At 34.2% G+C, this 23,188-nt stretch overlaps 1 protein-coding gene across 1 annotated transcript in view; it reads left to right on the top strand.

Moving 5' to 3' along the window:
- The first annotated feature begins 8,553 nt into the window (after positions 1-8,553).
- LOC149186531 (uncharacterized) overlaps positions 8,554-23,188 on the top strand; it is a 311,171-nt gene continuing 296,536 nt past the window's right edge. The window contains exon 1 of the mRNA XM_089409379.1: positions 8,554-8,721. Coding sequence (XP_089265505.1) covers positions 8,554-8,721 — 168 coding nt within the window. The remainder of the gene's footprint in view (positions 8,722-23,188) is intronic.

The following is a 23,188-nucleotide window of genomic DNA, read 5'->3' as shown; positions in this document are numbered from 1 at the left end:
GTTGGTTTCAGATAGGCACATTGACTGGTAACAGGCAGCAAAACAAGAGTGAAAACAGGGCAAGAAACAGCAGGAAACCCCAGTAGCACAAAGCAAGACTGGTCCAGCGCAGGTGGGACACTGTCGGTTTGACCTTCAGCGCAGGTAGCCCCTTTGGGAACTGTGCTGAAATGCAGACAGCCTTTGTACAGCCTGCACTGAAGAACGAAACTTTCGTTTCTCTTGGTTTCCGGGTCACAGATTGCTCAAAAATTCACAGTTTTTGCTCAAATCAGAAGCTATCAGTCAAGGACACACTAAGGGATGACAAGGAGGATGAAAATATATCACTAAGAGCTTATTAGAGTCCTTGTGGATCAGCTCTTCAAATCATAAACTTGCCCAGAAACTGAGCTAGAGTAGCTGCCCTCTACTTTGCATTTGAAAGATTCAAATACAGTTCGATTCGGTACTCCCTTTGTTTATGAAATGAATAGCAAAAAACACAAACAACCAACAAGATACGATCCCCAGTGGAGTCGCCAATTTGTTGTTGGGAAAAGTATCCAATACGGAATGACCCTATCCCACTCTAAGGGTGATAGTACCTCAGCAACAACTAAATGCAAAGCTTATTCGAGATTACTTCTTTATGATATGTAAGAGAGAGGAGAAAGGGATCCACTAACCGTTGTCTTCCGCTAATGGTTGATCCAATCTTCCCTCTTTGCTGCTTGCTCCCAACTCCTTGCTCTTTCACTGGCCCAGCTACACAAAGATCCTGCAAAAGCACAAGAAATGGAAACTACAAGAAGCATACATCTATAATTGATTCAAGGATTAGAATAAATCAAATATACCAGCATCAATACGCCACAAAGACACATGCATATAGAAGAACCTCAAATGCTTTATTAATGGAAGAAGTAAAGTTCTGAGAGTGTTACAACCATAATAGGCCCAATCCAGCAACACCTCCCAGCAGAAAGAAATCTCCTCTTCACCTCCTTCAAAGCAATCACCCAATAGTTCTATACTCAAACCAACAACACTTCCTTACATTCACAAGATTCCAGCCTCCCTAGACCTCATGAGAGAGCTCTATATATAGGAGTTTTGGAGAAAGGATGAGTCAGCTTGAGGCTGGCATGAAGCTGACTAGTGTCCTCTCCCACTTCAGTTATACTTCAGTTCTTGAGTCCACTTGGAGTTTCTTGCTTCCACTTGGAGATCTAGATCCTCTTACTCATCACAAGGCGAATTCCTTGATCCAAGTGTCATTTTGGAAGCTTCGTGGGCATTTGACACCTTGCAAAATGACTGTGCCACTTGGCCAATCTCGCCCAGCGTGGGTAGCCTTCATTAGATTTGACATTCAGTGCAGGTACAGAGTGGAGCAGTTGACATTCAGCGTAGATGCTCAGTGGAGCAGTTGACGTGATCCAGAATTAGCTTGTTTTTGAGTGTTTTCAGGTGGAGAACTGATTTTTAGTGCTGTGGTTTGCTGACCTTGTTCCTCTAGGGGTAGGAACAACATGTTTAGGGACTTTGGATCCCTTAGATTATTGACATTTCATGCTTCATGCTGTAAGTCACAAAAATATCTATAACACTACAACCTTCTCCTTTCTTCCAGGGACCACGTTTCATAAATTTTCAGACTGGATCCATAAATACAAAGCAATCACCACTGTAAGACAATCATCAACTATACTTTCATCATCAATCTCTAAATCACCCAATATTAAATCACTGAAACCCTGTCATCAAAACACAGTTACCAGAACACAGACCGGAGCCCAGAACTATGCAATAACCATTAGAACCAATAGCAACCTGAAACATCAAATCTCATAATGCATACGCTACTTGACTGTGTCAAAACCGCGTGTACACGCGCTTTCACCAAAAGAACCCGCGTATAGATCTAAAGATAATTACTTATACCTTCGCTACCATTTCCAACTTGATTCAGATTGAGCCAAGCATCAAAAACCCATAACCAGCATACTGGATATCCACACTTCATCAGACATTGATTACTTCCACACCTTTGGCCTAATGATCTTCTCCTTATATAGGTTTAGGCTTCTCTCAATACCATGGTCCAAAACCATGTAGAAATAATACCTTGGACCCAATACTTGGGGTCAACACTTCGGACCAAATACCACGGACCAATACCAAAATACCATGGACCAAATACCACAGACCAATACTTAGTTTTCCAACATGTACACGCCTTTCCTTCTGTGAACCTGCGTGTGTACGCATACGCGCCTTTTTTTCTTCTCAACCGCATGTATACGTGTTTTCATCAAGGTTAACCTGCGTATATCTCTCTCTTGACCTGCTGTACTAAGATCTATCCTCTGATTTAGTTTCCATCACCTGTATCATACCTCTGAGTGAGTTGCCATCAAGGACAACACTTGCCAACGTAACCAATATAAGAATTCTTAGAAGAATTTGAAGACAAACAGGAATGGTTTACCTCTTCTTCCAGTTGATACTTGGCCAAGGCTTCTTTGGCAACAAAGAGTTGTGACTCCAACTCATGCATCCTTTTCAGGTTCATATTTGCAATATGAAGTTGGCTCTCCATTTCCTACAATTTGCCAGAAATCATCTACTTCTCTTCCTCCAAGGAATTCAACTACTCTCTAAGTATGTTGCTCTTCCTTCCCCCCTCATACATTTCTCTCACCATATCCAACATGGTGGACAAGTCTTGCTTCATGTCTCCATTAAAGGAACTTGGGGAGTAAGAAGAATTTGAGAACTCACTTGTAGAAGTTGTCATTTTCAAAGTGCACAAAAGAACTTCAAACAATATTATTAAAGAGTTTATTCAGTAACCTCTTGCAATGACCTTTTGTGCTTCAAGGATTGCCATGAGGTCCTTTGGGATAGAAGAATGCCTTCAGCCCTTCTTCCTTCTTGTCCTTCAAGGACTGAGCTATGAATAGCTTTCCCTTCACCTCTGCAAACTCAAACAATAGTCAGTCTGCAACCAAGTATACAATCAATGAGGCAATCAATCCTTGACTGTCCAAACACCTTTCAAACAAGCAATATTTGCCCTATCAATCAAGAATTCTGATACAACCTTCTTTGAAGGTGGGGTTAATCAATCTTAAGCTCTGATACCACTTGATCTGAAAATGGAGCTCTTAGGTTTCTTGTCTAACTTACAAGAACCTCTCCCACTTCCAAATCTTTAAATTTTCCCAAGTCCTAATGATTAACCAATGCAGAATTAAGAAATGCTTGAAAATATAGGTGTATGCTTGTATTTGTTTTTAACTGTTGAGTGCTTATGTGAAACAAAAATAACAATAAATAAAGCAACAATCCAACAAACCTATAAGACAACAATATAATATGGAGTTCACCCTGATATCTTGGGCTACATCTCCTTGAGCTCTAATCAGCTCAATTAGACTCTTTGGGATTATGGCTTCAATTATTTTACAAGTGCCACACTTAACTCCATTGGTTTACAACTGAACCAATGGGCTTAGATTGCCATCTTACCACTGGCTGTCCTTGTTCTACAGATAGGTCTAGGCTTCTCTGGACTTGACTCCTTCAGTCACTACTCTGAGCTTCTCAAGCTTTTGGCTTCTCTGAATCCCTCAGAATTCTGCATTCGTCTCTGGAACTCCTTCTCTTTTCTTGACACACCTCATACAACCAGCCAAAGCTCGATCATTCGATCTCCTGCTGTGCTTCAACTTCACTGTAGCCTCGTCGCTCTTTAGAAGTCTATTAGAGCTCTCTGGCTCTGCAGCTCTGCCTCCAACCTCTGGTGGCTCTGCCTATTACAGTGAGCTCAATTTGAGTCTCACACAACAGATACAATCAGTAGGACTGTACTTGGATCCCCCAAGTCTCTCTGGAGTACACAGACTCTCTGGAGTACTCTCTCTATCTTTTTCTTAACCCTGGCTCACTTGCTTCCTTTGCTTCTTCAGGTCAGGTCAGCTCTGGTTTCTTTGCTTCCAAGTCTGCTTACTACTTCCTGGTTTGCCCCTTCTCCTCTCTGTTAGTCTCTGGCTTTAAAGCCAATCTGCTTCTTGACTGTTCGTTTCTGCTTCTCGGCTTTTTGGTTCCCTACCTTCGTCCGTTCGAATCCCTTCTTTTGGTGGTTACAGTAACTACATAACACTTTATAGGGAGGTGGCCACCTATTCCTTTAACGGATGAGCGTGTCAGGTTCACCGGAAACACTTGATCATTTGAAATGGTCGTTATTTCCGTTTACTCTAAGAATTCCTATGAAACACAAATCTTTGCCAACTCATCATCCACGTCAGACTTCAGAATCCTGCACAATCTGCTTTATAACTTCGTCAAATCCGGTCATCCATTGGGTCGCATCTCCGCCGTTGATCTAGACCCTCCAGATCCTACGGTCATCGCACATATCGAGCGGATAACTTGCTCGACGTTTACCCATCCGATGTGAGCGGTTTTCTCTCTCTTCCACCAGACGCGTGTCACTTGCTATGTGGCATCGAGCGGGACTTGGTCTAAACTGCTTACCGCTCGAAGCCCTTCCGATATCCTGCCGGTTTCTGTGGAATCCCGCCTCAGACGAAACCGAAACACTTTCCACTGCATTTCATGATTTTTCAGTCTAGGCGCATGTGGCTCTCCTTCTTTGAGGGGTTTTCACTGTGATATGCGATTAGCAACTTGTCGCTAATTGTATATCAAATTCCTCCCACGTTGACTCAAACCATCGCTGACTTTGCTAATTCACGACAGTGCCCATTACCATGATCTGTCGCTCTGCGCGCTTGATCGACGACCCTCGTTGATTCACATTGATCACAGTTAGCAACTGTCATGAGGATTCCTCTGATATGCTTGATCTTCACAAGATCTTTAATCTTTGGCATAAATTATAGAGAGTTCATGAAGACTTAGAGAGTTTTAGGATCCATTTTGGATCACTATGACGGGCATTTTTCCCGTCAAATTCCATCTCTGTTGGGAAGGGAGCATATAACTAAATGTGACTTTGGCCATATGTTGTGGGCCAGGGACAGGGATGAGTCACTGTATATGAGTTTGAATTTGGATTTAGAGTTAGTCCATTGTGACTGCGCATTATTATTAAATAATAATAAATACTCTTATTTACTAAAGGATTTATTTTAAGCATTCACCAGATATGATGTTGGCATTTAGGTTAGCAGTTAGAAATAGTTTTTTCAATTGTTAGTTTGAAAAAAAGTTATGATAAGATTTTTATTAGAAAAACATACAAACTAACTAAATTATGATGAGGTTTTCACTAGAAATATAACATTAGGAGTGTCAATTGATAAATTTAAAATATATGAAATTACAATTGTCAAATGTCAATGGCATTGAATTGCAATAGATAATATTGTGAATTGAAGATAAGGTTTAAGCAATTGATAGAACTTCCTTACATAATATTAATGTGCAAAGGTTTGAGCAGGGATTTCATAATTTTAATGTTTCAGTGCATAAAAATGCCTTTAAATAAAACAGTAAAATAGCAAGATTTTTTTACATGGCATAGGTTTATTTTTATTCTGACTTATGAATAACTAAAGATGCAGTTAGCTGCTAGCTCTGCATTTTGCCTCGATTGTACAATCTAACAGCCCAAGGGTGCAATATGTCAGATCATGTCACATCACCAAGACATCAAAACAAATTTCCCGGCTAGAGAAGTGAATTGTGTTTGGGGATTTCGATCATATTGGCTCAACGATATGATATGTGAGTCCTTATAAAGCATTAACTCAACCTATTGATTACTAAACATTGTATTTAATGGACATAACAAATTTTAAGTACCATATCTGGAACAACATGCTTTCGTTGTTACTATAGAAAGAAAGAATAAAGAAATAAATTATTTTAACGTCCACGAGGCTAAAGATAGCCTATGGGATAGATTGCTTCTTCATCTGCTTGATGTATTCCGCCCTTTTTCTGTGAAGCTTCACAATAAATGCTCCCAGCGTCTCGACAAACCCCTCACTAAATAGATTATCCCAAGAGCTAGCTGCGAGCATATCTGCATAACTTTCCCTGTTGTCTTTGAAGGCCTCACATTCTAAAATGAAATGTTTTTCTATTTCCACTTTTGCAGAAGAACAAAAAATGCATACCCTTTCCTCCCACACTTCCTTTGGCCTTTTCCAATGCCCTGTTTCACAACGGAGTTGATGAGAATTAGTCCTTAACTGAGCAATAAGAATTTTGGCTCTCTAAGAGATATTGGCCTCTATGTATGCTTTTGGTTGATTATTATGAGTGGGATTAAACACTTCAATATAGTAATATTTCTTTCTTCCTAGCTCCTTATCCCAAGTACATTTGTGGAACTTTTCCATAACAAAAGCTTTTATCTCTTTGTTGTTTATGGGACATGCGTTCAAGCAAATACCCCATTTACTAAACCATTCATTATTTTGCTGCATCCAAGTTATTCTGCTCTTGCACAATTTATCATTAAAGACAACCTTAGGCCATCTACCCTCTTCCATTTGCTCCTTTTTTTAAATACCTTATGACTCGCACCATAGCAATTGCTTCAATAGGAGCAGTCCCTATTCCACTTAACAAGATATCATAAGGAACTGCACTTTTAATCTTAAATTTGTCTGTAATCAAACGCTTCTGAATTTTCTCAATTTGTCTCCATTGTATGTCGGAGGTACTACTAGCCCACAGTTCACAACCATAGAGAATCACCAGAATCACTATAAATAAATAAAGAAACGTAAATGTACATATATCCAATGAAATAACAAAATATATTTTTCAAAAATATTCATTTTCAAATTTAACAAAATAAAAAACTTAGTTGACGTGGTGTGTTTTTAACACTTATGTCCCATGAGTCTAAAAACCTAATAGATGATTGCACTTTTCATAAAACTTACCCTTAAAAAAACAAATTACTTGTACATCAAGGCTTGTTGACCAATTGTAATTGAAACTCTAGCAAAAATTCATTCAACTCGCGACTTTAATTTACAACAAATAATATGAAATTTGAGCTACAACATAGACGATTGCACTTTTCATAAAACTTACCCATAAAAAACAAATTACTTGTACATCCATGATTGTTGACCAATTGTAATTGAAACTCTAGCAAAAATTTATTCAACTCACGACTTTGATTTACAATCAATAATATAAAATTTAAGCTACAACAGATAATAAGAAATTTATTATTATAATAATAATATTATTATGATGATACAAATTTAAATGTATTTCAAATTTAACAAAATAAAATATTTATAGTTAAATTTGTATTTTTTTAACACTATGTTTCATTCAAAGTAGAAACCTAATAGACAACTACATTATTCATAAAACTTATGAATAAAAAAACAAATAACTTGTACATGGGCAATTGTTGACCAGTTTTAATTGTAACTTTATAACAAAAATTCCTTCAACTCACAACTTTACCAGAAAAATTAATTCAATCGTAACCATCTACGCAATGCGAACAAATCGAGTCATTCGCCACCAATGAGAGTCGGAAAATGCATGAGACCACGCATCGCGTGTACGTCTCTACCTCGAGAAAAAGACAAAAGTAACATGCCAACACCATCCAACATGGCAATATCTTCGGCTCATAACAGACGGGATCACCAAAAACCTGGCTATAAATAAATATAGCTATAAAAATATATTTTCCTCATTCATTCATGTATTTTTATGAGTATCTTTCATATTCGATTAAAGAAATATGTGGTAAATACATATTTTCCTCATTAATATATTTTAATAGAAACATTTTTAAATGCATCGTATATTTAAATACATATTTTCCTCATTCATGTAGTTTTATGAGTATCTTCCATATTTGATTAAATAAATATGGTGGTAAATACATATTTTTCTCATTCATGTATACTAATAGAAACATTTTTAAATGCATCTTATAATTTTTTTACTTTATGTCTTTATTGTTTTTTATATTTAATTAAATAAATAGAGTTATAAATACATATTTTCCTCATTCACATATATCAATGGAAACATTTTAAATACATTTTTTTTTTTACTTTATATTGTTTTTTATATTTGATTAAATAAATATAATGATAAATACATATTTTCTTCATTTATATATACTAATAAAAACATTTTTAAAAGCATCTTATATATTTATTTTTCTAAAAGCATCTTATATTTTTATTCTATATCTCTATTTAAACACTCTAGCTTTTTATTTTATCTCTATTATTTTTATTTTAATCTAATTATATTTAAACTAAACAGCCAACCTGTCTTTCTCTCTGTTGGTGTCTCTTTATATTTAAACTAAACAGCCAACCTGTCTGTCTTTGTGTCTCTATTATTTTTATTTTAATCTAATTATATTTAAACTAAACAGCCAACCTGTCTTTCACATTGCCATTCACAATTCCATTATAATAATATATAATAAACAGATTCATCTTATATATACATATATCTACTTATGCTGTGTAGCACGCGCAAGGGAGGAGCCACTCTGTACTGAGAAGCGAGAGAGAGAAAAGAAGAGAACGAAACATGGCGGCTACTAAGAGGATGTTAAGTGAGATAGTGGACAGAATATCGGTGATAGATTGTCACGCCCACAACATTGTATCTCTAGATTCTCAATTTCCTTTTCTGCGATGCTTCTCAGAGGCCGAAGGTGAAGCTGCAAAGGATGTCTGCCATACCCTATCCTTTAAGGTACCTACTTGCATTTATTTTTGGTTTTAGTTTAGTTTTTAATGGCATGTATAATGGTATTGTCATTTTTTATTTTGCTTAGAATTCTGAAAATTCTGAGTTTTTTCATTCAATTTAAAAAAATATATATGGATGGTTTAGTTTAGTTTTTATGATATTTATAATGGTATTTGGATGTGGATGGTTTAGTTTAGTTTTCAGTAATATGTATAATGGTATTGTTATTTTATATGTTTTAATTTAGTTTTAATAATATGGAATTCTGAAATTTTTGAGCTTTTTTCACTCAATTCCTATATATATATGAGAGTTTAATTTCCAATAGTATGTATAATGGTATTGCCATTTTTTATATATATGCTTTAGGTTAGTTTTCAATAGTATCTATAATGGTACTGCTCTATTTTGTTTGGAATTCTGAAAGTTTTGGGTTCTTTTCGCTCAATTCCAAAATAGATGAGTATTTCCATTTTAGTTTTCAATGGTATGTATAATGGTATTACCATTTTTTATTTTGTTTAGAATTCTGAAATTTCTGGGCTCTTTTCACTCAATTCCTATATAGATATAGATATAGATATAATGTCTCTAGCAGTTTTCAGATCAAGATTGGAACCATAAAATTTGTGAAAACAAAACCTCTCTACCTAATTATTGGACTACATTCTCAGAACTTAAATAATATATATAGATATTTTGAAAATTATAATGGTTAGTTAATATTCCCAAATATTTGGAATTTAGCCATCTTGCTTTTTCTTCTTCTTTACTGTTGTAGCAGCCAAACATTTTGATGACTAAAATCATACAGCATTCCTGATTGTACGACAATATCAAATTCAGGATAAGAACTTTAAGGAAGCTTCAGTAAATGTTATTTTTGATAGATCATAACAGGAAACAGTTGTGCTGGGATTATCTCAGTAAAAGCATGGTTATTATTTGGAATTTTAGTATGGATTTTGGATCGATAGTGTTTTGTTGGGACATTTTAAGAAAAAATTTACCACCTCAAATCTTTTTAGTGGTTATCAAAAAAAAAAAAAAAAGGGAATGAATTTGGTGTTTTATTGGGCAAATCCCCATATTATCAATTAGAATTTTAGTATGGATTTTGGATTAATAGTGAATGGATATTTTGTTTGGGCACTCTAAGAAAAAATTCAGGGCAACTCCCGTGGATCAATAAGAAATAAAATTTAGTGAAAAAGTAAGCTGTGTTGCTGTATCTGAAGAGGGTTCTTGATGATGATGATGATGGTTAACGTCCACTGAGACCAAATTGGTCTATCGGACCTACAATTTTCTTAATTTTTACTTGTCTGGCTCCTCGTCTTTCTTGGCGAGATTGGTGTTGTAGCTTTCTTTCTTTTCTCTACGGTCTTCCAACTTCCTTTGTCTTGCATCTCCTTCATCTCTTCTGGTTCTTGGGACATTGGTGTCTTATCTTCGCGATCTATAGTCGGAGAAGTTTGGTTTAGGAGATTTGCTTCGCTGTTAAATGAAGATTTATTTTCTGCGGTATTCAAATCCTCATCACTGTTGATTTGTTGGGGCTGGCTTTCTCCTTGCTTGCTTTGAGAGTTGTTTCCTTCTTCCTTGATTTCTTGTGACTCAGAGTTTTCTCTAGAATATTCTTCTTTGATGACAGTGTAGTGTTCTTTTTGTGCTCCTTCCCACCATGTAGATCTGTGGTGGTTTTTTCTAGCAAAATTTTTCTCAGAGGCTTTTGGGCAATTTTTGGCTAGATATCCCGTCGCAATCAAAAAAATTATAATAGCATACCAGGGAAAACGTTCGCGCTGAATCTCAAACAGCGTACTCGCCCATATTTTCCGAAGTGCTTGACACGTGCCAAATAACACTCCCTGAAACTACCCTATTTGAGAGTGATAGGTCACTTCACTTGTTTTACGGATGGGACCCCTAGTTTTTGATTATGGGAAAAGTTAGGGTGGCCTAGAATACGCTCGCACTAACGGGATTTTCCGAGCCCAGGCTCTTAGGAGAATTACTTTTCTTTTCGGCGGACAAATTCAATCGCTGAGAACGAATGACCCCGCCTACCTACCCGACCCCCTAGTAGTGCTTGCTTTCAAAGAACAAACAGCCGCCTAAGTTGAACGAGGTCGAAGGTTTGGACCAATCGCAATTCGTCACCATCTTGCCTGCTTCCGATTGATGACCAGCTAATATATAAGTGTTGACCTAAGCCGCCGCACCATCACTGTGTGTGCTGGGAAAGCTGCTGAGCCTAGACCTGCCTGATAGATAGTAGGTTAGATCGAGCTATCGAGGAAGCGAATCTATACCAAGAAGGATCTCTACCCTTCCTTCGAGATCCTTCTTTACTCAAAACTCAGAGACCCCCTATCTCTGTGATGCTCATTATGAATAGTAACAAGCAGGAAGCTCCATAACTCTTACCAGCTTTCATTACGGTTGGATAAGCAGTTTCAGGATCTCCCTGTCGAATGGCCTGTTCTCCTCGGTCGGGATAGGTAAACTTGTACCTGTAAATCGAAGTCCAAACCAAAAGATAAACAGAATTGTCTGATGAAATAAAAAAAGTACATCGCGTTGCTGAATCTGAATCAAAAACAAAATTTTCTAATAAAACAATATGGGAAATTGTTGTGCTGATTCTCACGAATGATATTACCCTTGATCAATTGCTGGGCATGTGTTGAATAACACTTTATAAACCTTAAACTTTGTACTTGTAGATGAAAGTTTGGAAGTCCACATTAAAAAAATAAACAAATTCATTAATAAAATAATAAAGGAAACACTAGACACGCAGTACATGTAAATTTGAGTGTCCTGGACCCCAGAACATGACTCTCTCTATTACTGAATTTTGTTTGAATTTTGTTTATTATTTTATTACTGAATTTTGTTTATTTTTAATGTAGATTTCTAAATTTTATATATTTTTATATAAATTTTCATCATAATATAAATTTAGACATAGATTTAGATTTTACATTGTAAATTTAAAATTTGTAAGTTGTACATTATAATATTATGTCTATAAATATAATTGTAACGAGAAAGACAAAAAATTGCAATCAAAATCAAAATGTGTTACATAGGTAGTAGCAATGCTAATGACAAAAAGAAATAATAAATACAAAACAATTACAAGATAGTAGGTAGCTCATCAGTGATCATCAAAATGAGCATCACTGTTAGGGTTACCACTTCTCTCTTGTGTTGCATCCTCCTCCTTTGTATGCAATGTAATATTTGCATCTGCTGGTGTGGAGGATGACCTTTCAAGAGTATCACCATCATAAAAAATGACAGACTCTAGCACTGGATCATTAAGATCCAAGTTGGCCAATGCCAACTCAACACTGTTGTAAATAAGACGTGGATAGATTGGTGTGCACATACACCATTGTCTCTACCCTAGACTACTCAACCATGCTTTTCTTGACACTATACAAATTCCCACATGTGCTCCAATTCCTCTCACAACAAGAGAATGAAGTCACCCGAGAGAGGAACCTCATGGTTAACTACTGTAGATGAGGGCTTGTTTCCCCATGAGTTTTCCACCAAGAATAGGGCTTCTTAGCCCCTCTGACTCTAATCACATCATAGCTTGCAAATCGTCCAATTCAAGTGGAAAACTCTGCAAATGCACCTCCACCTCATCAAGGGATGCTCTATCTTGAAATATCTACCTCAATGCGTCCTTCCTCCACTGTGAAATTTCACCATCCATGTGAAGAGGGAATTTGCGGGAAGGTCCACCTTTTAGCCACTCATGGTTGTAGTATTTTGGGTTCAATGAGTAAGCCAAAAAATGCAAAGGTGTGCAATTCATGTCCCATCTGCTGACAAGAATATCCTGTATGGTGGTGAAGAAGGCATTTGATGATGTCTCATACTCAGGGCACTCACTCTGTAAAATAATGGTCCTCATGGACTCAATCATGGAATCACATCCCTCATAAACCTCTCCTAGGATGGGTTGGTATGTATTTGCAAATTGTAGCAAAGCAATGATAGGGTTCATGATCTTAATAGTGAGATCTACCATCTCCTACCAAGCATCATCTAAAATTGTGTCCTTGACTCTTTTTGAGGTTGTTTGATCTATCTTTCTTCAAAAAGACCAAAACTCTGAAATAACCATGGCCCCAAGAGCAATCTTGACCTCACTCAACCTCTTCAACCTGATGAATGAAGAGGCAAACCATGTATCAGTAATCTTCAACAATGATAGATGGGTGTACTCCTTGTAGATTGTGAGGGAGTTTGTATGATTTTGTACAAAGTTGCGGATATGTCGTGCATCCTCAATAATACTTCCAATCTAGGACACACCAGAAGCAATAGTTTTAAGTGTTAAATTCAAAGAATGGACAATGCAAGGTGTCCAAAATACTTGTGGATATTTACCTCCACAATCATGCCAACAACCTTGCAAAGGAATGCATTGTCTGTAATGATTTGCGAGGAAGAATTAACACCTACATCTTCAATAAATTTAATGAACAACTCACCAATATGTTGTGCATCCTTGTATTGTCAAAGTGCATCCACTGATTTCAAGAAAATTGGTCCAATCAAGGAAGACACCATGAAGTTGATGAGTGGGTGGTGTGCTAAAGTTGTCCATCCATTAGAAACAATACTAACCCCATATGTTGGCCATGCTGATTTAATAGGCTCAAACAATTTGTCCACCTATTTCTTTGCCTTAGTCAACAATGTGGTCCTAAGCTTCTTTGACCCATGAGGCATATACCCTGATGGAGCCCCTTGAGTTAGAGCTCGGGACATCTCAAGAAATAAAGGTGAGTGTGCAACATTAAAGGATATGAAGTTAAAATAGAAAAAGCATGCAATGGTGATATCAAGCTCTTCTTGTCTCTCTTTCTGAAAAATATTTTCCACTGGACCAAGTGTCACTGCCTTTCTTTTTGTTGATTGACCCACACCCCCACCAAAACTCTCAAATGGAAATCTTTTTTTGCTTTTCCTCAAGAATGGAAAGGGATCATCATTCTTTTTTTTTAGATGATGTAGCCACCCTTGCCACACCAACATTGGCCTCTTTTTCCATTTCTTTCCTCTTAGCTAAATATACATTTGCACGTGCTCCAATTCCACAACCCAGTAAGGCCAACAAATGAGCTTTCACATGGTAATAAGTGTTCTTGAAATGATTGTTGCAATAGTTGCATTTCCAAGTAACATTTCCTCCTCCCTTCAACTTTCTATTTGGCCCTTGATCTCTTGTGATATAATTGCACAAGGGATATTTTCTTTCTTGAGCTTGTTTTCTTTCCAAATTTATTTTTCCCTCAACAATTGAAGTTGTTGTTGCAACCCCACTTTCAATAGAGGGAACACTTGAAAACCATGATGAAATTGGAACAGGAGGGGCATCACTAATGGAGACATTCTTCCCCTTCCTTTGCCCCTTCCCTGCTGCCATTGATTGAGCCATGAATGTTGTAAAAAAATAAAACAAAAATGCACAAACTTGTAAAAAAATGGACATGCAAACTATTGTAGCAAAAATTCAAAAAAATAGAAGAAAAATGCACTTACATGTTTCTTGAATCACCTCCAAAATTCTCCCAAACCCTTTTCTAGTCACTCCCACACATCCACAGCAAGAGAGACACTCAAGAATGAGTGATAAATGGGCCCAAATCTGGCTGTAAGGGCCGCGTGACACACTTTTTAGAAGGACACGTGTCCCAAAATTGGGACTCGCTGGCCCATCGAATCCCATGTGCCAAGGCATGTTGGACTCACGAAACAGACATGTGTCATAGAGCATCATGTCTGATTCATGGGATTTGGGACATGAGGGGGCAGAGGACGAATCTGGTTTCTTAGCTTGAAACTTTGTACCTGTAATGGAAGTTCACACCAAAAGATAAGAAAATTTAACTAATAAAATAAAAACGAAACTATTGTGTTGAATTTTGAGAGGGTTTGTTACCCCTTACATATTAATAAAAATCAAGTTTTAAAAAAAATGAAATTGTTGCATGGCATCTCAAGTGTCGTATTTGTTCTTTTTTATGAAATTGCTCGACATGTTTTGAGTAACCCTTCATTAACCTTAAACTTTGAACTTGTAAATGTAAGTCCACACAAAAAGGCCAGACCTGTATCCTAGTGAGGCACTTATATTTCATTATACAAACATGCACCCCATGTGGGGAAGTTAGTGTGAAAGGCGTATGTTAGAAATCCATGCACTCCAGGTTTGGTCTATGCTTTTAGCTAGAAAACATAAACACACTAAAAGTGCCTAAATTTAAACTTTTGCGCAATAGAAATTACACCAACAATTAGATCCATACAGTACACAAGATTTTATTGTGCTTTTTACCCACCATCTGTGGGTGATACCCATAGAAGAAATTTTCTCCTATATTGTCTTTAGCCAGGAGCCCCTTTCATCCACTAAATAGCTTGATGAGCCACCATCTCTGCCACTTGAGTCTGCCATTATGTTCCCTCACCCATCTATTAGGCTTGTATGTTTGAATTTGGGCCTTCCAACCCCGAAGGTATGGCTTTCATTATGTAGTTGGGTATTTTTGTTTACTTATCATGGAAACTTATGGGCATGGATTAGTGGTTGGATTTGGCAGAAAGAATGGGCTTGGTTTGTACTCTTGTCCCCTTGTCCAACATAGTGGTTAACCTTGTATCCTAGCCCCGTGGGATCTCCTTTATTGGCTACTAGCTTTAGGAGTAATGCTACATGGGAAATCCTGATTTTGGTTGCATGGTTACACTTGCCAACACCACATACATCACTCACCTCCATTCATTATAACCCCTTTTCAAATATTTCCCATTTGGGTCCACATTTTTCCATTAAGTCCACGAGGTGTTAAATTCCCCCTCCCCTTGTCCACACTTTGGGTCGAGCCTGGAACAATGCTCCACAGGTTGATACAGCTAAAAAGAAGTTAAAATCATAATTTGGCCACTTACAACAATAAATGTACCATAAAATGCAAAAGATGACCGAGACAAAAATTTAGCACATGGGAAAAATCCAAACATGAGCTCTACCCCTAATCATGGTCATCACCTTTGTTCCTAGGGACCCTATATGAGCCCCCTACATCATTAAGGAACCCTTGATTTTCCCAACCCCTAGTGGGCGATGAAATTCCCAACCATAAGGGGCATTCACTGCTATATCATTCACATCATGCTCTCATTCTTTGGAGCCCCGAACATTTATTAAAAAAAACAATAAACGGCAAAATGCATATGAAGAAGGGTGGAAAAAAAAAGGTCGGGGTAAGTTATGTACCACAATTTATCCCTCCTACATCTATACACCCAAGTGTGGGCTTCCCTCATTATAGCTACCCTTGTACCATGACATGTGGCTTGGAGCCTTCCTTATTGCCCCATTTTGTTCCATCGCTATTTCACATGACACTTGCCATCTAACATATGTACCATGGACCTATCACTCCTTTAGAGGTTGAAACGACCTAATAGGATCCTTGATTAACCTCCTTATTAAGCCTGGGGACACTTGTACATTCTAAATCCCATTATGGAAGGGCATGCCACTATGAAGTGCCTACTTGGTTCCATGATTTGTAAGCTCATTTGTTCAATTGCACTAATGAATTATTGTACTAGAAGGCAAGGAGACACATTGGATCTTATACAAGATAGCAGATGGGTCTTCATCTTGGGGTTTGGTCTCCCTATACGGGATCCAAGCCCTCCAGAGGGTATTAATGGCACTTATAGGGTGAGCGTTGAGAGCCATGGGCCTCCACTACAGTAGGTAGCAGATAGCCACACCATGGGATCATCAACACAGCTTATTGTTTTCTCATGTCCCACTTGTTCGATGATGATGATGTACCTGAATCACCTTGCCTATCTAGCTAACCACTTGCACCACACACTTGGTAGTAGACCCACGGCCTAGATGGGATTTTGTCTCACCTAGGGAGACAAGGGAGGGATTGCATCATTATTCTATCCCTTACAGATGGAGCACCGACTTGTTCGATTCAATTCTAGATGCATGAGGATGTTCTTAGTGTCCCCATGACCACTTGGGAGCACCACAAGTCATTTTCTTGGAGCCCTCCTATTCATTATTGCACATGAGGGGCTTCATTAGGCCTTCCAACGACCCTTCTAGCTACTTTTCCATTATTTCAGCCATCTTGAGAGGTTAATTATTCATGTTATGGAGCTATTTGGTTGGCTTGTCACCAAAAGTATTGTTATTTTGCACATTACTTATTATAGGGGCACCCGATAGGCTAAATTAGGATATTCAAACCCCTTAGAGGATTGTATAAAATATAAGAGAGGCATCCTCTCTCATTCATCATCACTTGGATTTGGGATATATCTTTCTAAAGATTTTGGACTTGCAATTTGTGGAATGATTTAGATGATTAAATGCATTTTGATGTGTGGAATATTTCCGTTATCTCTCTTGGAACTTCTATTTGGCAAGTTTATTGATGGATATACTCTTTTTTCCATGTAAGTGTTCTTTTTATGCGAATTTCATAATGTTTCATGTCTAATCTATGGAATGTTATGTCATGATTTTACTTGTGCCCTAAAAATTAATGTGAATTTAAGAAATACTTGTAATCTTGGCTCATTGCATATGTTATTCATCCTGGCAAGAACAAATTTTCCTATGGGTAGGTTATGCACATTTTACCTTGAAACTCCATCAAATCTTGCATGTTGAAGTATAAAATTTTAAAGTTATCTTGTAGTTGCATCCATTATTAATGAAGTTGCTTCTTTAGACCTCCTTTAAGAGCGAAGTTCCCAAATCTTGATCATTTTGACTCCAATCTTCCCAATAGCCAGGCACTGGTCCTAGATCCTTGATGGTCAACCCTAAAACTACTTTTCTTTCACCTTTTCTTATTTTTCTGCCCTAACCCTAGAAGGCCAACTAGGGCCTAACATGAATTGCATTAGAGAAATTTCCTTGGGGTGCAAATTGCTAAACTATTGTGTTTTCATTTTCTCTAATTGCCCTCAAATTTTCAAGAAAATCCCACGGCTAATTTGAGAGAAATATCAAGCCCTAGCTCCTAAACCATTTATATTCTTCACCTTCCTAGTTAGAGGAATTTCTAGGGTCATTTTCTCTTGAAAACTCATTGGAAGTTCACCTTTCTTCAACCCTTCTGTCTAATCCTTGCTTGTCCTATTCATATTGTTGATGATCACCCGAAACCCTAGGCCTCTCTTGTGGTCCCAACCTTTGTATGATCTATATTTCACAAAACCTTAAGAGAGGTCCTTCTCCCTTTCTAGGAAACCTTGATCTAGGCATAATTCTTCTATTGAATATTCTTTCACCTAGGTCTAAGCCTCTCTCCCTCAAACCTTTCTTAGAGATCCCTTATTTTGCTTCTAAAACAAACAACCTATTATCTGAGCCTCTCCTTTAAATGGGCTTTGGAAATCATGTTGTACATTGTTATTGACCTCATCATTCTAGTGATTTCCACAATATCGGGACTCCTCCCATTGGTGAAAGTCTGTAAAGAGTAGGGGACATCGGGGAAAATTTTAAGAAAACCCCCGAAATTATATGTATAATAAATGGGTGAATCTCCATGGTACATATAGAAATGTACAAGCTATTTTTTTTATTATGTAATATGTATATATAATGTTTTGGCAAATCTTTTATTGAATTATTAAGTTTTGTTAATCTTGGTGATTTTTTCAGTAAATCATATTAAAACATTGTAAATTCATTGCAAATAGTGCTACTTCTCAACATAGTGTTTTGGTGGCTAAGTCAATGATGCTATGTTCAAAGTTTTCAACATCTTCACAAGTTAGATTTTGGTACTAAGTGAGATCAACGCAACATCTTGGAAAAGTTCAAAGGACCATTAATCTATGCGATAATATTTCCCTACCTACTTGTCTCAACTTTTGGGCATTTTCCCCACTTGGTGAGTTTTAGTAGGGTTGGTTTGGTGGCATTTGGGGGCAATTATGTTGGTTAGGAGTTATTTTTTGAGATAAATGTCAAACTCTTATCGTGACTAGTACTAAAAATTAGTGTAGGTCAAATTGTTCCACCAAATAACCACTGATAATTAAATTAAATTTTAAAAACCCTATACTAAATAAATGCATCTATAAAGATAATAATTAATAAATAATATTAAAAATGTTTATTATTATTATTATTTAAATAATAATAAATAAATAATAATGTTTCTGGATGGCATATTTTGTGGTTAGGTGGCCAACAGACATGGTTTTTCTCAGGGCAGGTATATGGATGTAACCTGTGTTATGTTAGATTTTAGGCTTCTGTGGTAGTTCTTTGCAGTGGCATGATCGGATTATCCACAGTTTCGTGTTCATTCTATCGACATTTCAAACCCCAAAGGGGGTCCATCATCAGATAGAAGAATGAAAGCTTTTATTGAGAGAAGAGTCCAAGGACCTGGGTATAAATAAACTAAGAACCCTAAGTTTTATAAAGAAGCCAACACCTTATTTATTTTAATTTATTGTTATTTTATTTTAATTAATTAATTAAATTAATTAATTGGCTTGATTATTCCTATTTTAATTTAAAAAATAAGTTTTAATTTATTAATTTAAATTTTTATTAATTAGTTTTAATTTTATTGATTAATAAATTAATTTTTTATTTTTATTTAATTTTATTCATAATTCCTTTTTTATTTACCATATTTTGCTTTATTCACCAAATTTTAATAAGCCCTAATTTCTAATTAATCAAATAATTAATTAATTAATTTATATTTTTTATTATATTTTAATTTATTAATCTTAGGTTATTATTAATTTATAATTTTTATTATATTTTAATTTATTAATCTTAGGTAATTATTAATTTATAATTTTTATTATATTTTAATTTATTAATCTTAGGTTATTATTAATTTTATTATTGTTTTAATTAATTAATTTTAATTAATTTTAATTAATTTTATTATTAATTTTATTATTGTTTTTATTTTATTTATTGTTATTAATCATTTTACCAATTTTTCGATATAACCTATTAAGCCCTAAGTGCCTAACCAATTAATTAATTAATTAATTTGTAAACTTTATTTTATTAATTATTTAGAATTAATTAAAATTAAAAAATTTTGATAAAAATTTTTAGTTAATTTTGATAAAAAAAAATTAGTTAATTATGAAAAACCTGATATTTTCGCTAATTTCACTCCCATTGTCCTTGTTGAGGTTCTGAGGAAATTTCATAATTTCGATGGCCTCTCTGATTTTTCTTTTATGATAATTATCTTCTCTTGCAATTATTTTAGTGTCTTCCAAACACACATGATGTTTTGTTTTGGATGAGTGTTCTGCATGTACGGGATCTCTCATTCTTTATATCAGCCGCGTGTTCTTTTAGTCTTATTTTGAGAGACAGACATGTTCCCCAATATAACTCTTGCCACAAGAGCAATCAATCTTGTACACACCCTTGAGTTGTTGACGATCAATGTTATCCTTTACTGACTTCATCATTTGCCTTATAGTTCCACATGTTGTAAATTGAGTGTTTATGTTATTCCTCCTTAAAATTCTTGCAATCTTATGTTATGTTAGAAAATTAATAGAAATGTACCACCAAACTTACAAAAAAAAAAAAAACATTTATAATTTTTTGTTTATAATTCTTTTATATTTACAACAATAGATAGAATGCTATATAATGTATATAATTTTTACATTAAAACATAAATTAAAATAAATAATCTTTCCTATATAAATATTTTTAATAAGAATTATTATAATTATATAATTATATAATTTTTTTTTATTAATTATGTAAAATATTAGTAATATTTTATATGTTTTTATTTATATTCTATTGAGTTATATAAAGAATATAAAAATAATATTATATAATACTTAGAATAATTTTTCCTACATAAATATTTTTAATTAAAATTTAATAATTATTATTATATTTATATGATATTTTTTAATTATTAATTATATAAAGTATTACTTATATTTTATATGTTTTAATTTATATTCTATTGAGTTATATAAATAATATGGTTAGAATGTGAGTTATATAAAAATACCATTATAACAATACTTAGTGCATTCAAGTAAAAATTTAAAGATAATTAATATAAACATTATATCTTACATTAATTCTTTTTCTATCATAATGAAATAGTTTTATTGTATCTCTACATCTATTATTTTTTAAGCATTATATATTTATATGAATTTGAGTCATTTACAAGTGTTATAGATTTTTTTTTAAAGGAAAATATACATAGATATAAAGGTTTTTTATATATATATATATATATATATATATATATATATATATATATATATATATATATATCACTTTAACTAAAAGATAATATATATATTATTTTAAATTAGTGATAGCCATATAAATATAATGTTAAGTCTATGTATAATATTTTTCAAAAAGATATTTCTCGTAATTTGCTAACTTCATCAAAATATAAGTCTCTCCCTCACACACACATATATATTATTTATGAATTATAAAAAAATTACAATCCAATCAAAATATAAATTATATTATTCGCATTTTTTTATTTTGTCTTTTTAATTATAAAATTAATTAAATAAGTATGTTCAAATACATTTTTTAAATGATGATATAATACAAAGAAAATTAGACGAGTCAATTTAGAAGATGACATTGAAACACACAGACACACACACATATATATCTATATATAAAAATCACTAAAAAAAAATGAGATTGTTTAATTAATATCTTGAAAAATAAAACTTACCCTACTAAGTGTTTCAAATTTATAAAATTATTAATTTTAAATGAAAAAATTAGTGAAACACTTGCAACTTTGTTCAAACTAGTGTAGATAATAATAATAATAATAATAATACCAAGATTAATAAAATAAAGCACTAATATTATTACTATGAGTAATAAATAGTTTTTTTTTTTTTTTTTTTTTTTTTTTTACCACATACAATGTAATAAAATGAACTCGAACAAATGAATTGATTAAGAAAAATGTAGACTCACATGTTACTATAATTTTGCATCAAAACCCATTTGAAAATTTTACATCAAAATCCATTTAAAAACATTGCAACACTAGAACTACAACATTATATATATACACACGAATTTGACATATTAATACAATTATAGATGGGTAACCGAACCCTCGAATGAATCTAAATTGTACCAGAAAATATAGTCAAACTACCTTTACAAATAGAAGGAAGGGAAGGAATCGCCCCCACTTCATCTCCACTGGAAAATCATCTATATATCTATATAAGTAATTATATTTTTTTTTCCATGCACAAACTTACTATCTCTTTCATCTATATAAGTAATTATAATATTTACTTATAATTTTTTATTTAATGCACAAATTTAGTATCTTTGATAATGTTTTGTAAAAAATGTTTAATTATTATTCTTTTTATCTATATATGTTTGTTGGTTACATTATTTAATTTTATACACAAACTTCTATAAAAAAATAACAACATGTAAGCAATATAATGTTTCTAAGCAATGAGGAAAACTAATATCCTCAACCTATTGTGCATAACTTCTTCAGATCTAGGATTTATAGTATATACTTTAAACATGAATAAGCTTATGATGGAACATATAAAACTATTACACTAAAGAAAAAACACAAAGGTGAATGTAAAATCAAAGGAATTTAGAGATTATTATTTCTGAAGATGATTTCAAACTTTTAAAGCTACATGAAAATGAGTTAATGTGAATCTCAATGTGTAAAAACTAACTATTTTGTAACCTTTTTAAAAATGCTATGGTAAGTAAAAGGGTGACATTGCAGGTTAGTAGTTTTTATATCTACATTGGAATATAGCTCCACCAACCTTGCTGACATCATTTATAGCTAATTGAATTAGAAAGAAGAGATTGCTACAGTAATGAGAACAATCACCATTTCATGGTACGTGGTGGATCAAACCCATTGAATGTCGTGGAGTGTACATGTTAAAAGGAATTTGTGAACTCCCATAACAATATTCGTTGGATTATTATTCTATTGATTCTTGAACTATTTTGACAACTTTGATTGTGAATTCACTGACATCTACAATTAACTGTATCTTACAACCAAAGTATTTTAGGTTTATAAATTTGGCTCTCTTTTATTTAGAGGGTTAAATGATTTAATAGATGAAACAACTTTTCAATCTAGACATATAAAAAGATGGTACATCCTCTACTATTTATATATAGCTTTATTTATAGTCTCTACTATTACAATAAGAAAATTTTATAATATTTTATCTAGGTAAAAAATAAAATAAAAAGTAAAATTTTAATAATCATATTCATATTTTTATGCCCAATGGTTTCTTCATTTGAAAATTTAAAGAACACGGACGTGAGTGAATTCCTACCAAATTAAAATGCAAATAGTCCAATAATTGT

Source organism: Pinus tabuliformis, chromosome 3_1, assembly GCF_031772625.1.
Source record: "Pinus tabuliformis cultivar Carrire ecotype Pingquan chromosome 3_1, CPIR1, whole genome shotgun sequence".
Classification (NCBI taxonomy): Eukaryota; Viridiplantae; Streptophyta; class Pinopsida; order Pinales; family Pinaceae; genus Pinus; species Pinus tabuliformis.
Note: the sequence above shows the minus strand (reverse complement) of the source record. Positions and strands in the feature narration are given on the sequence as shown.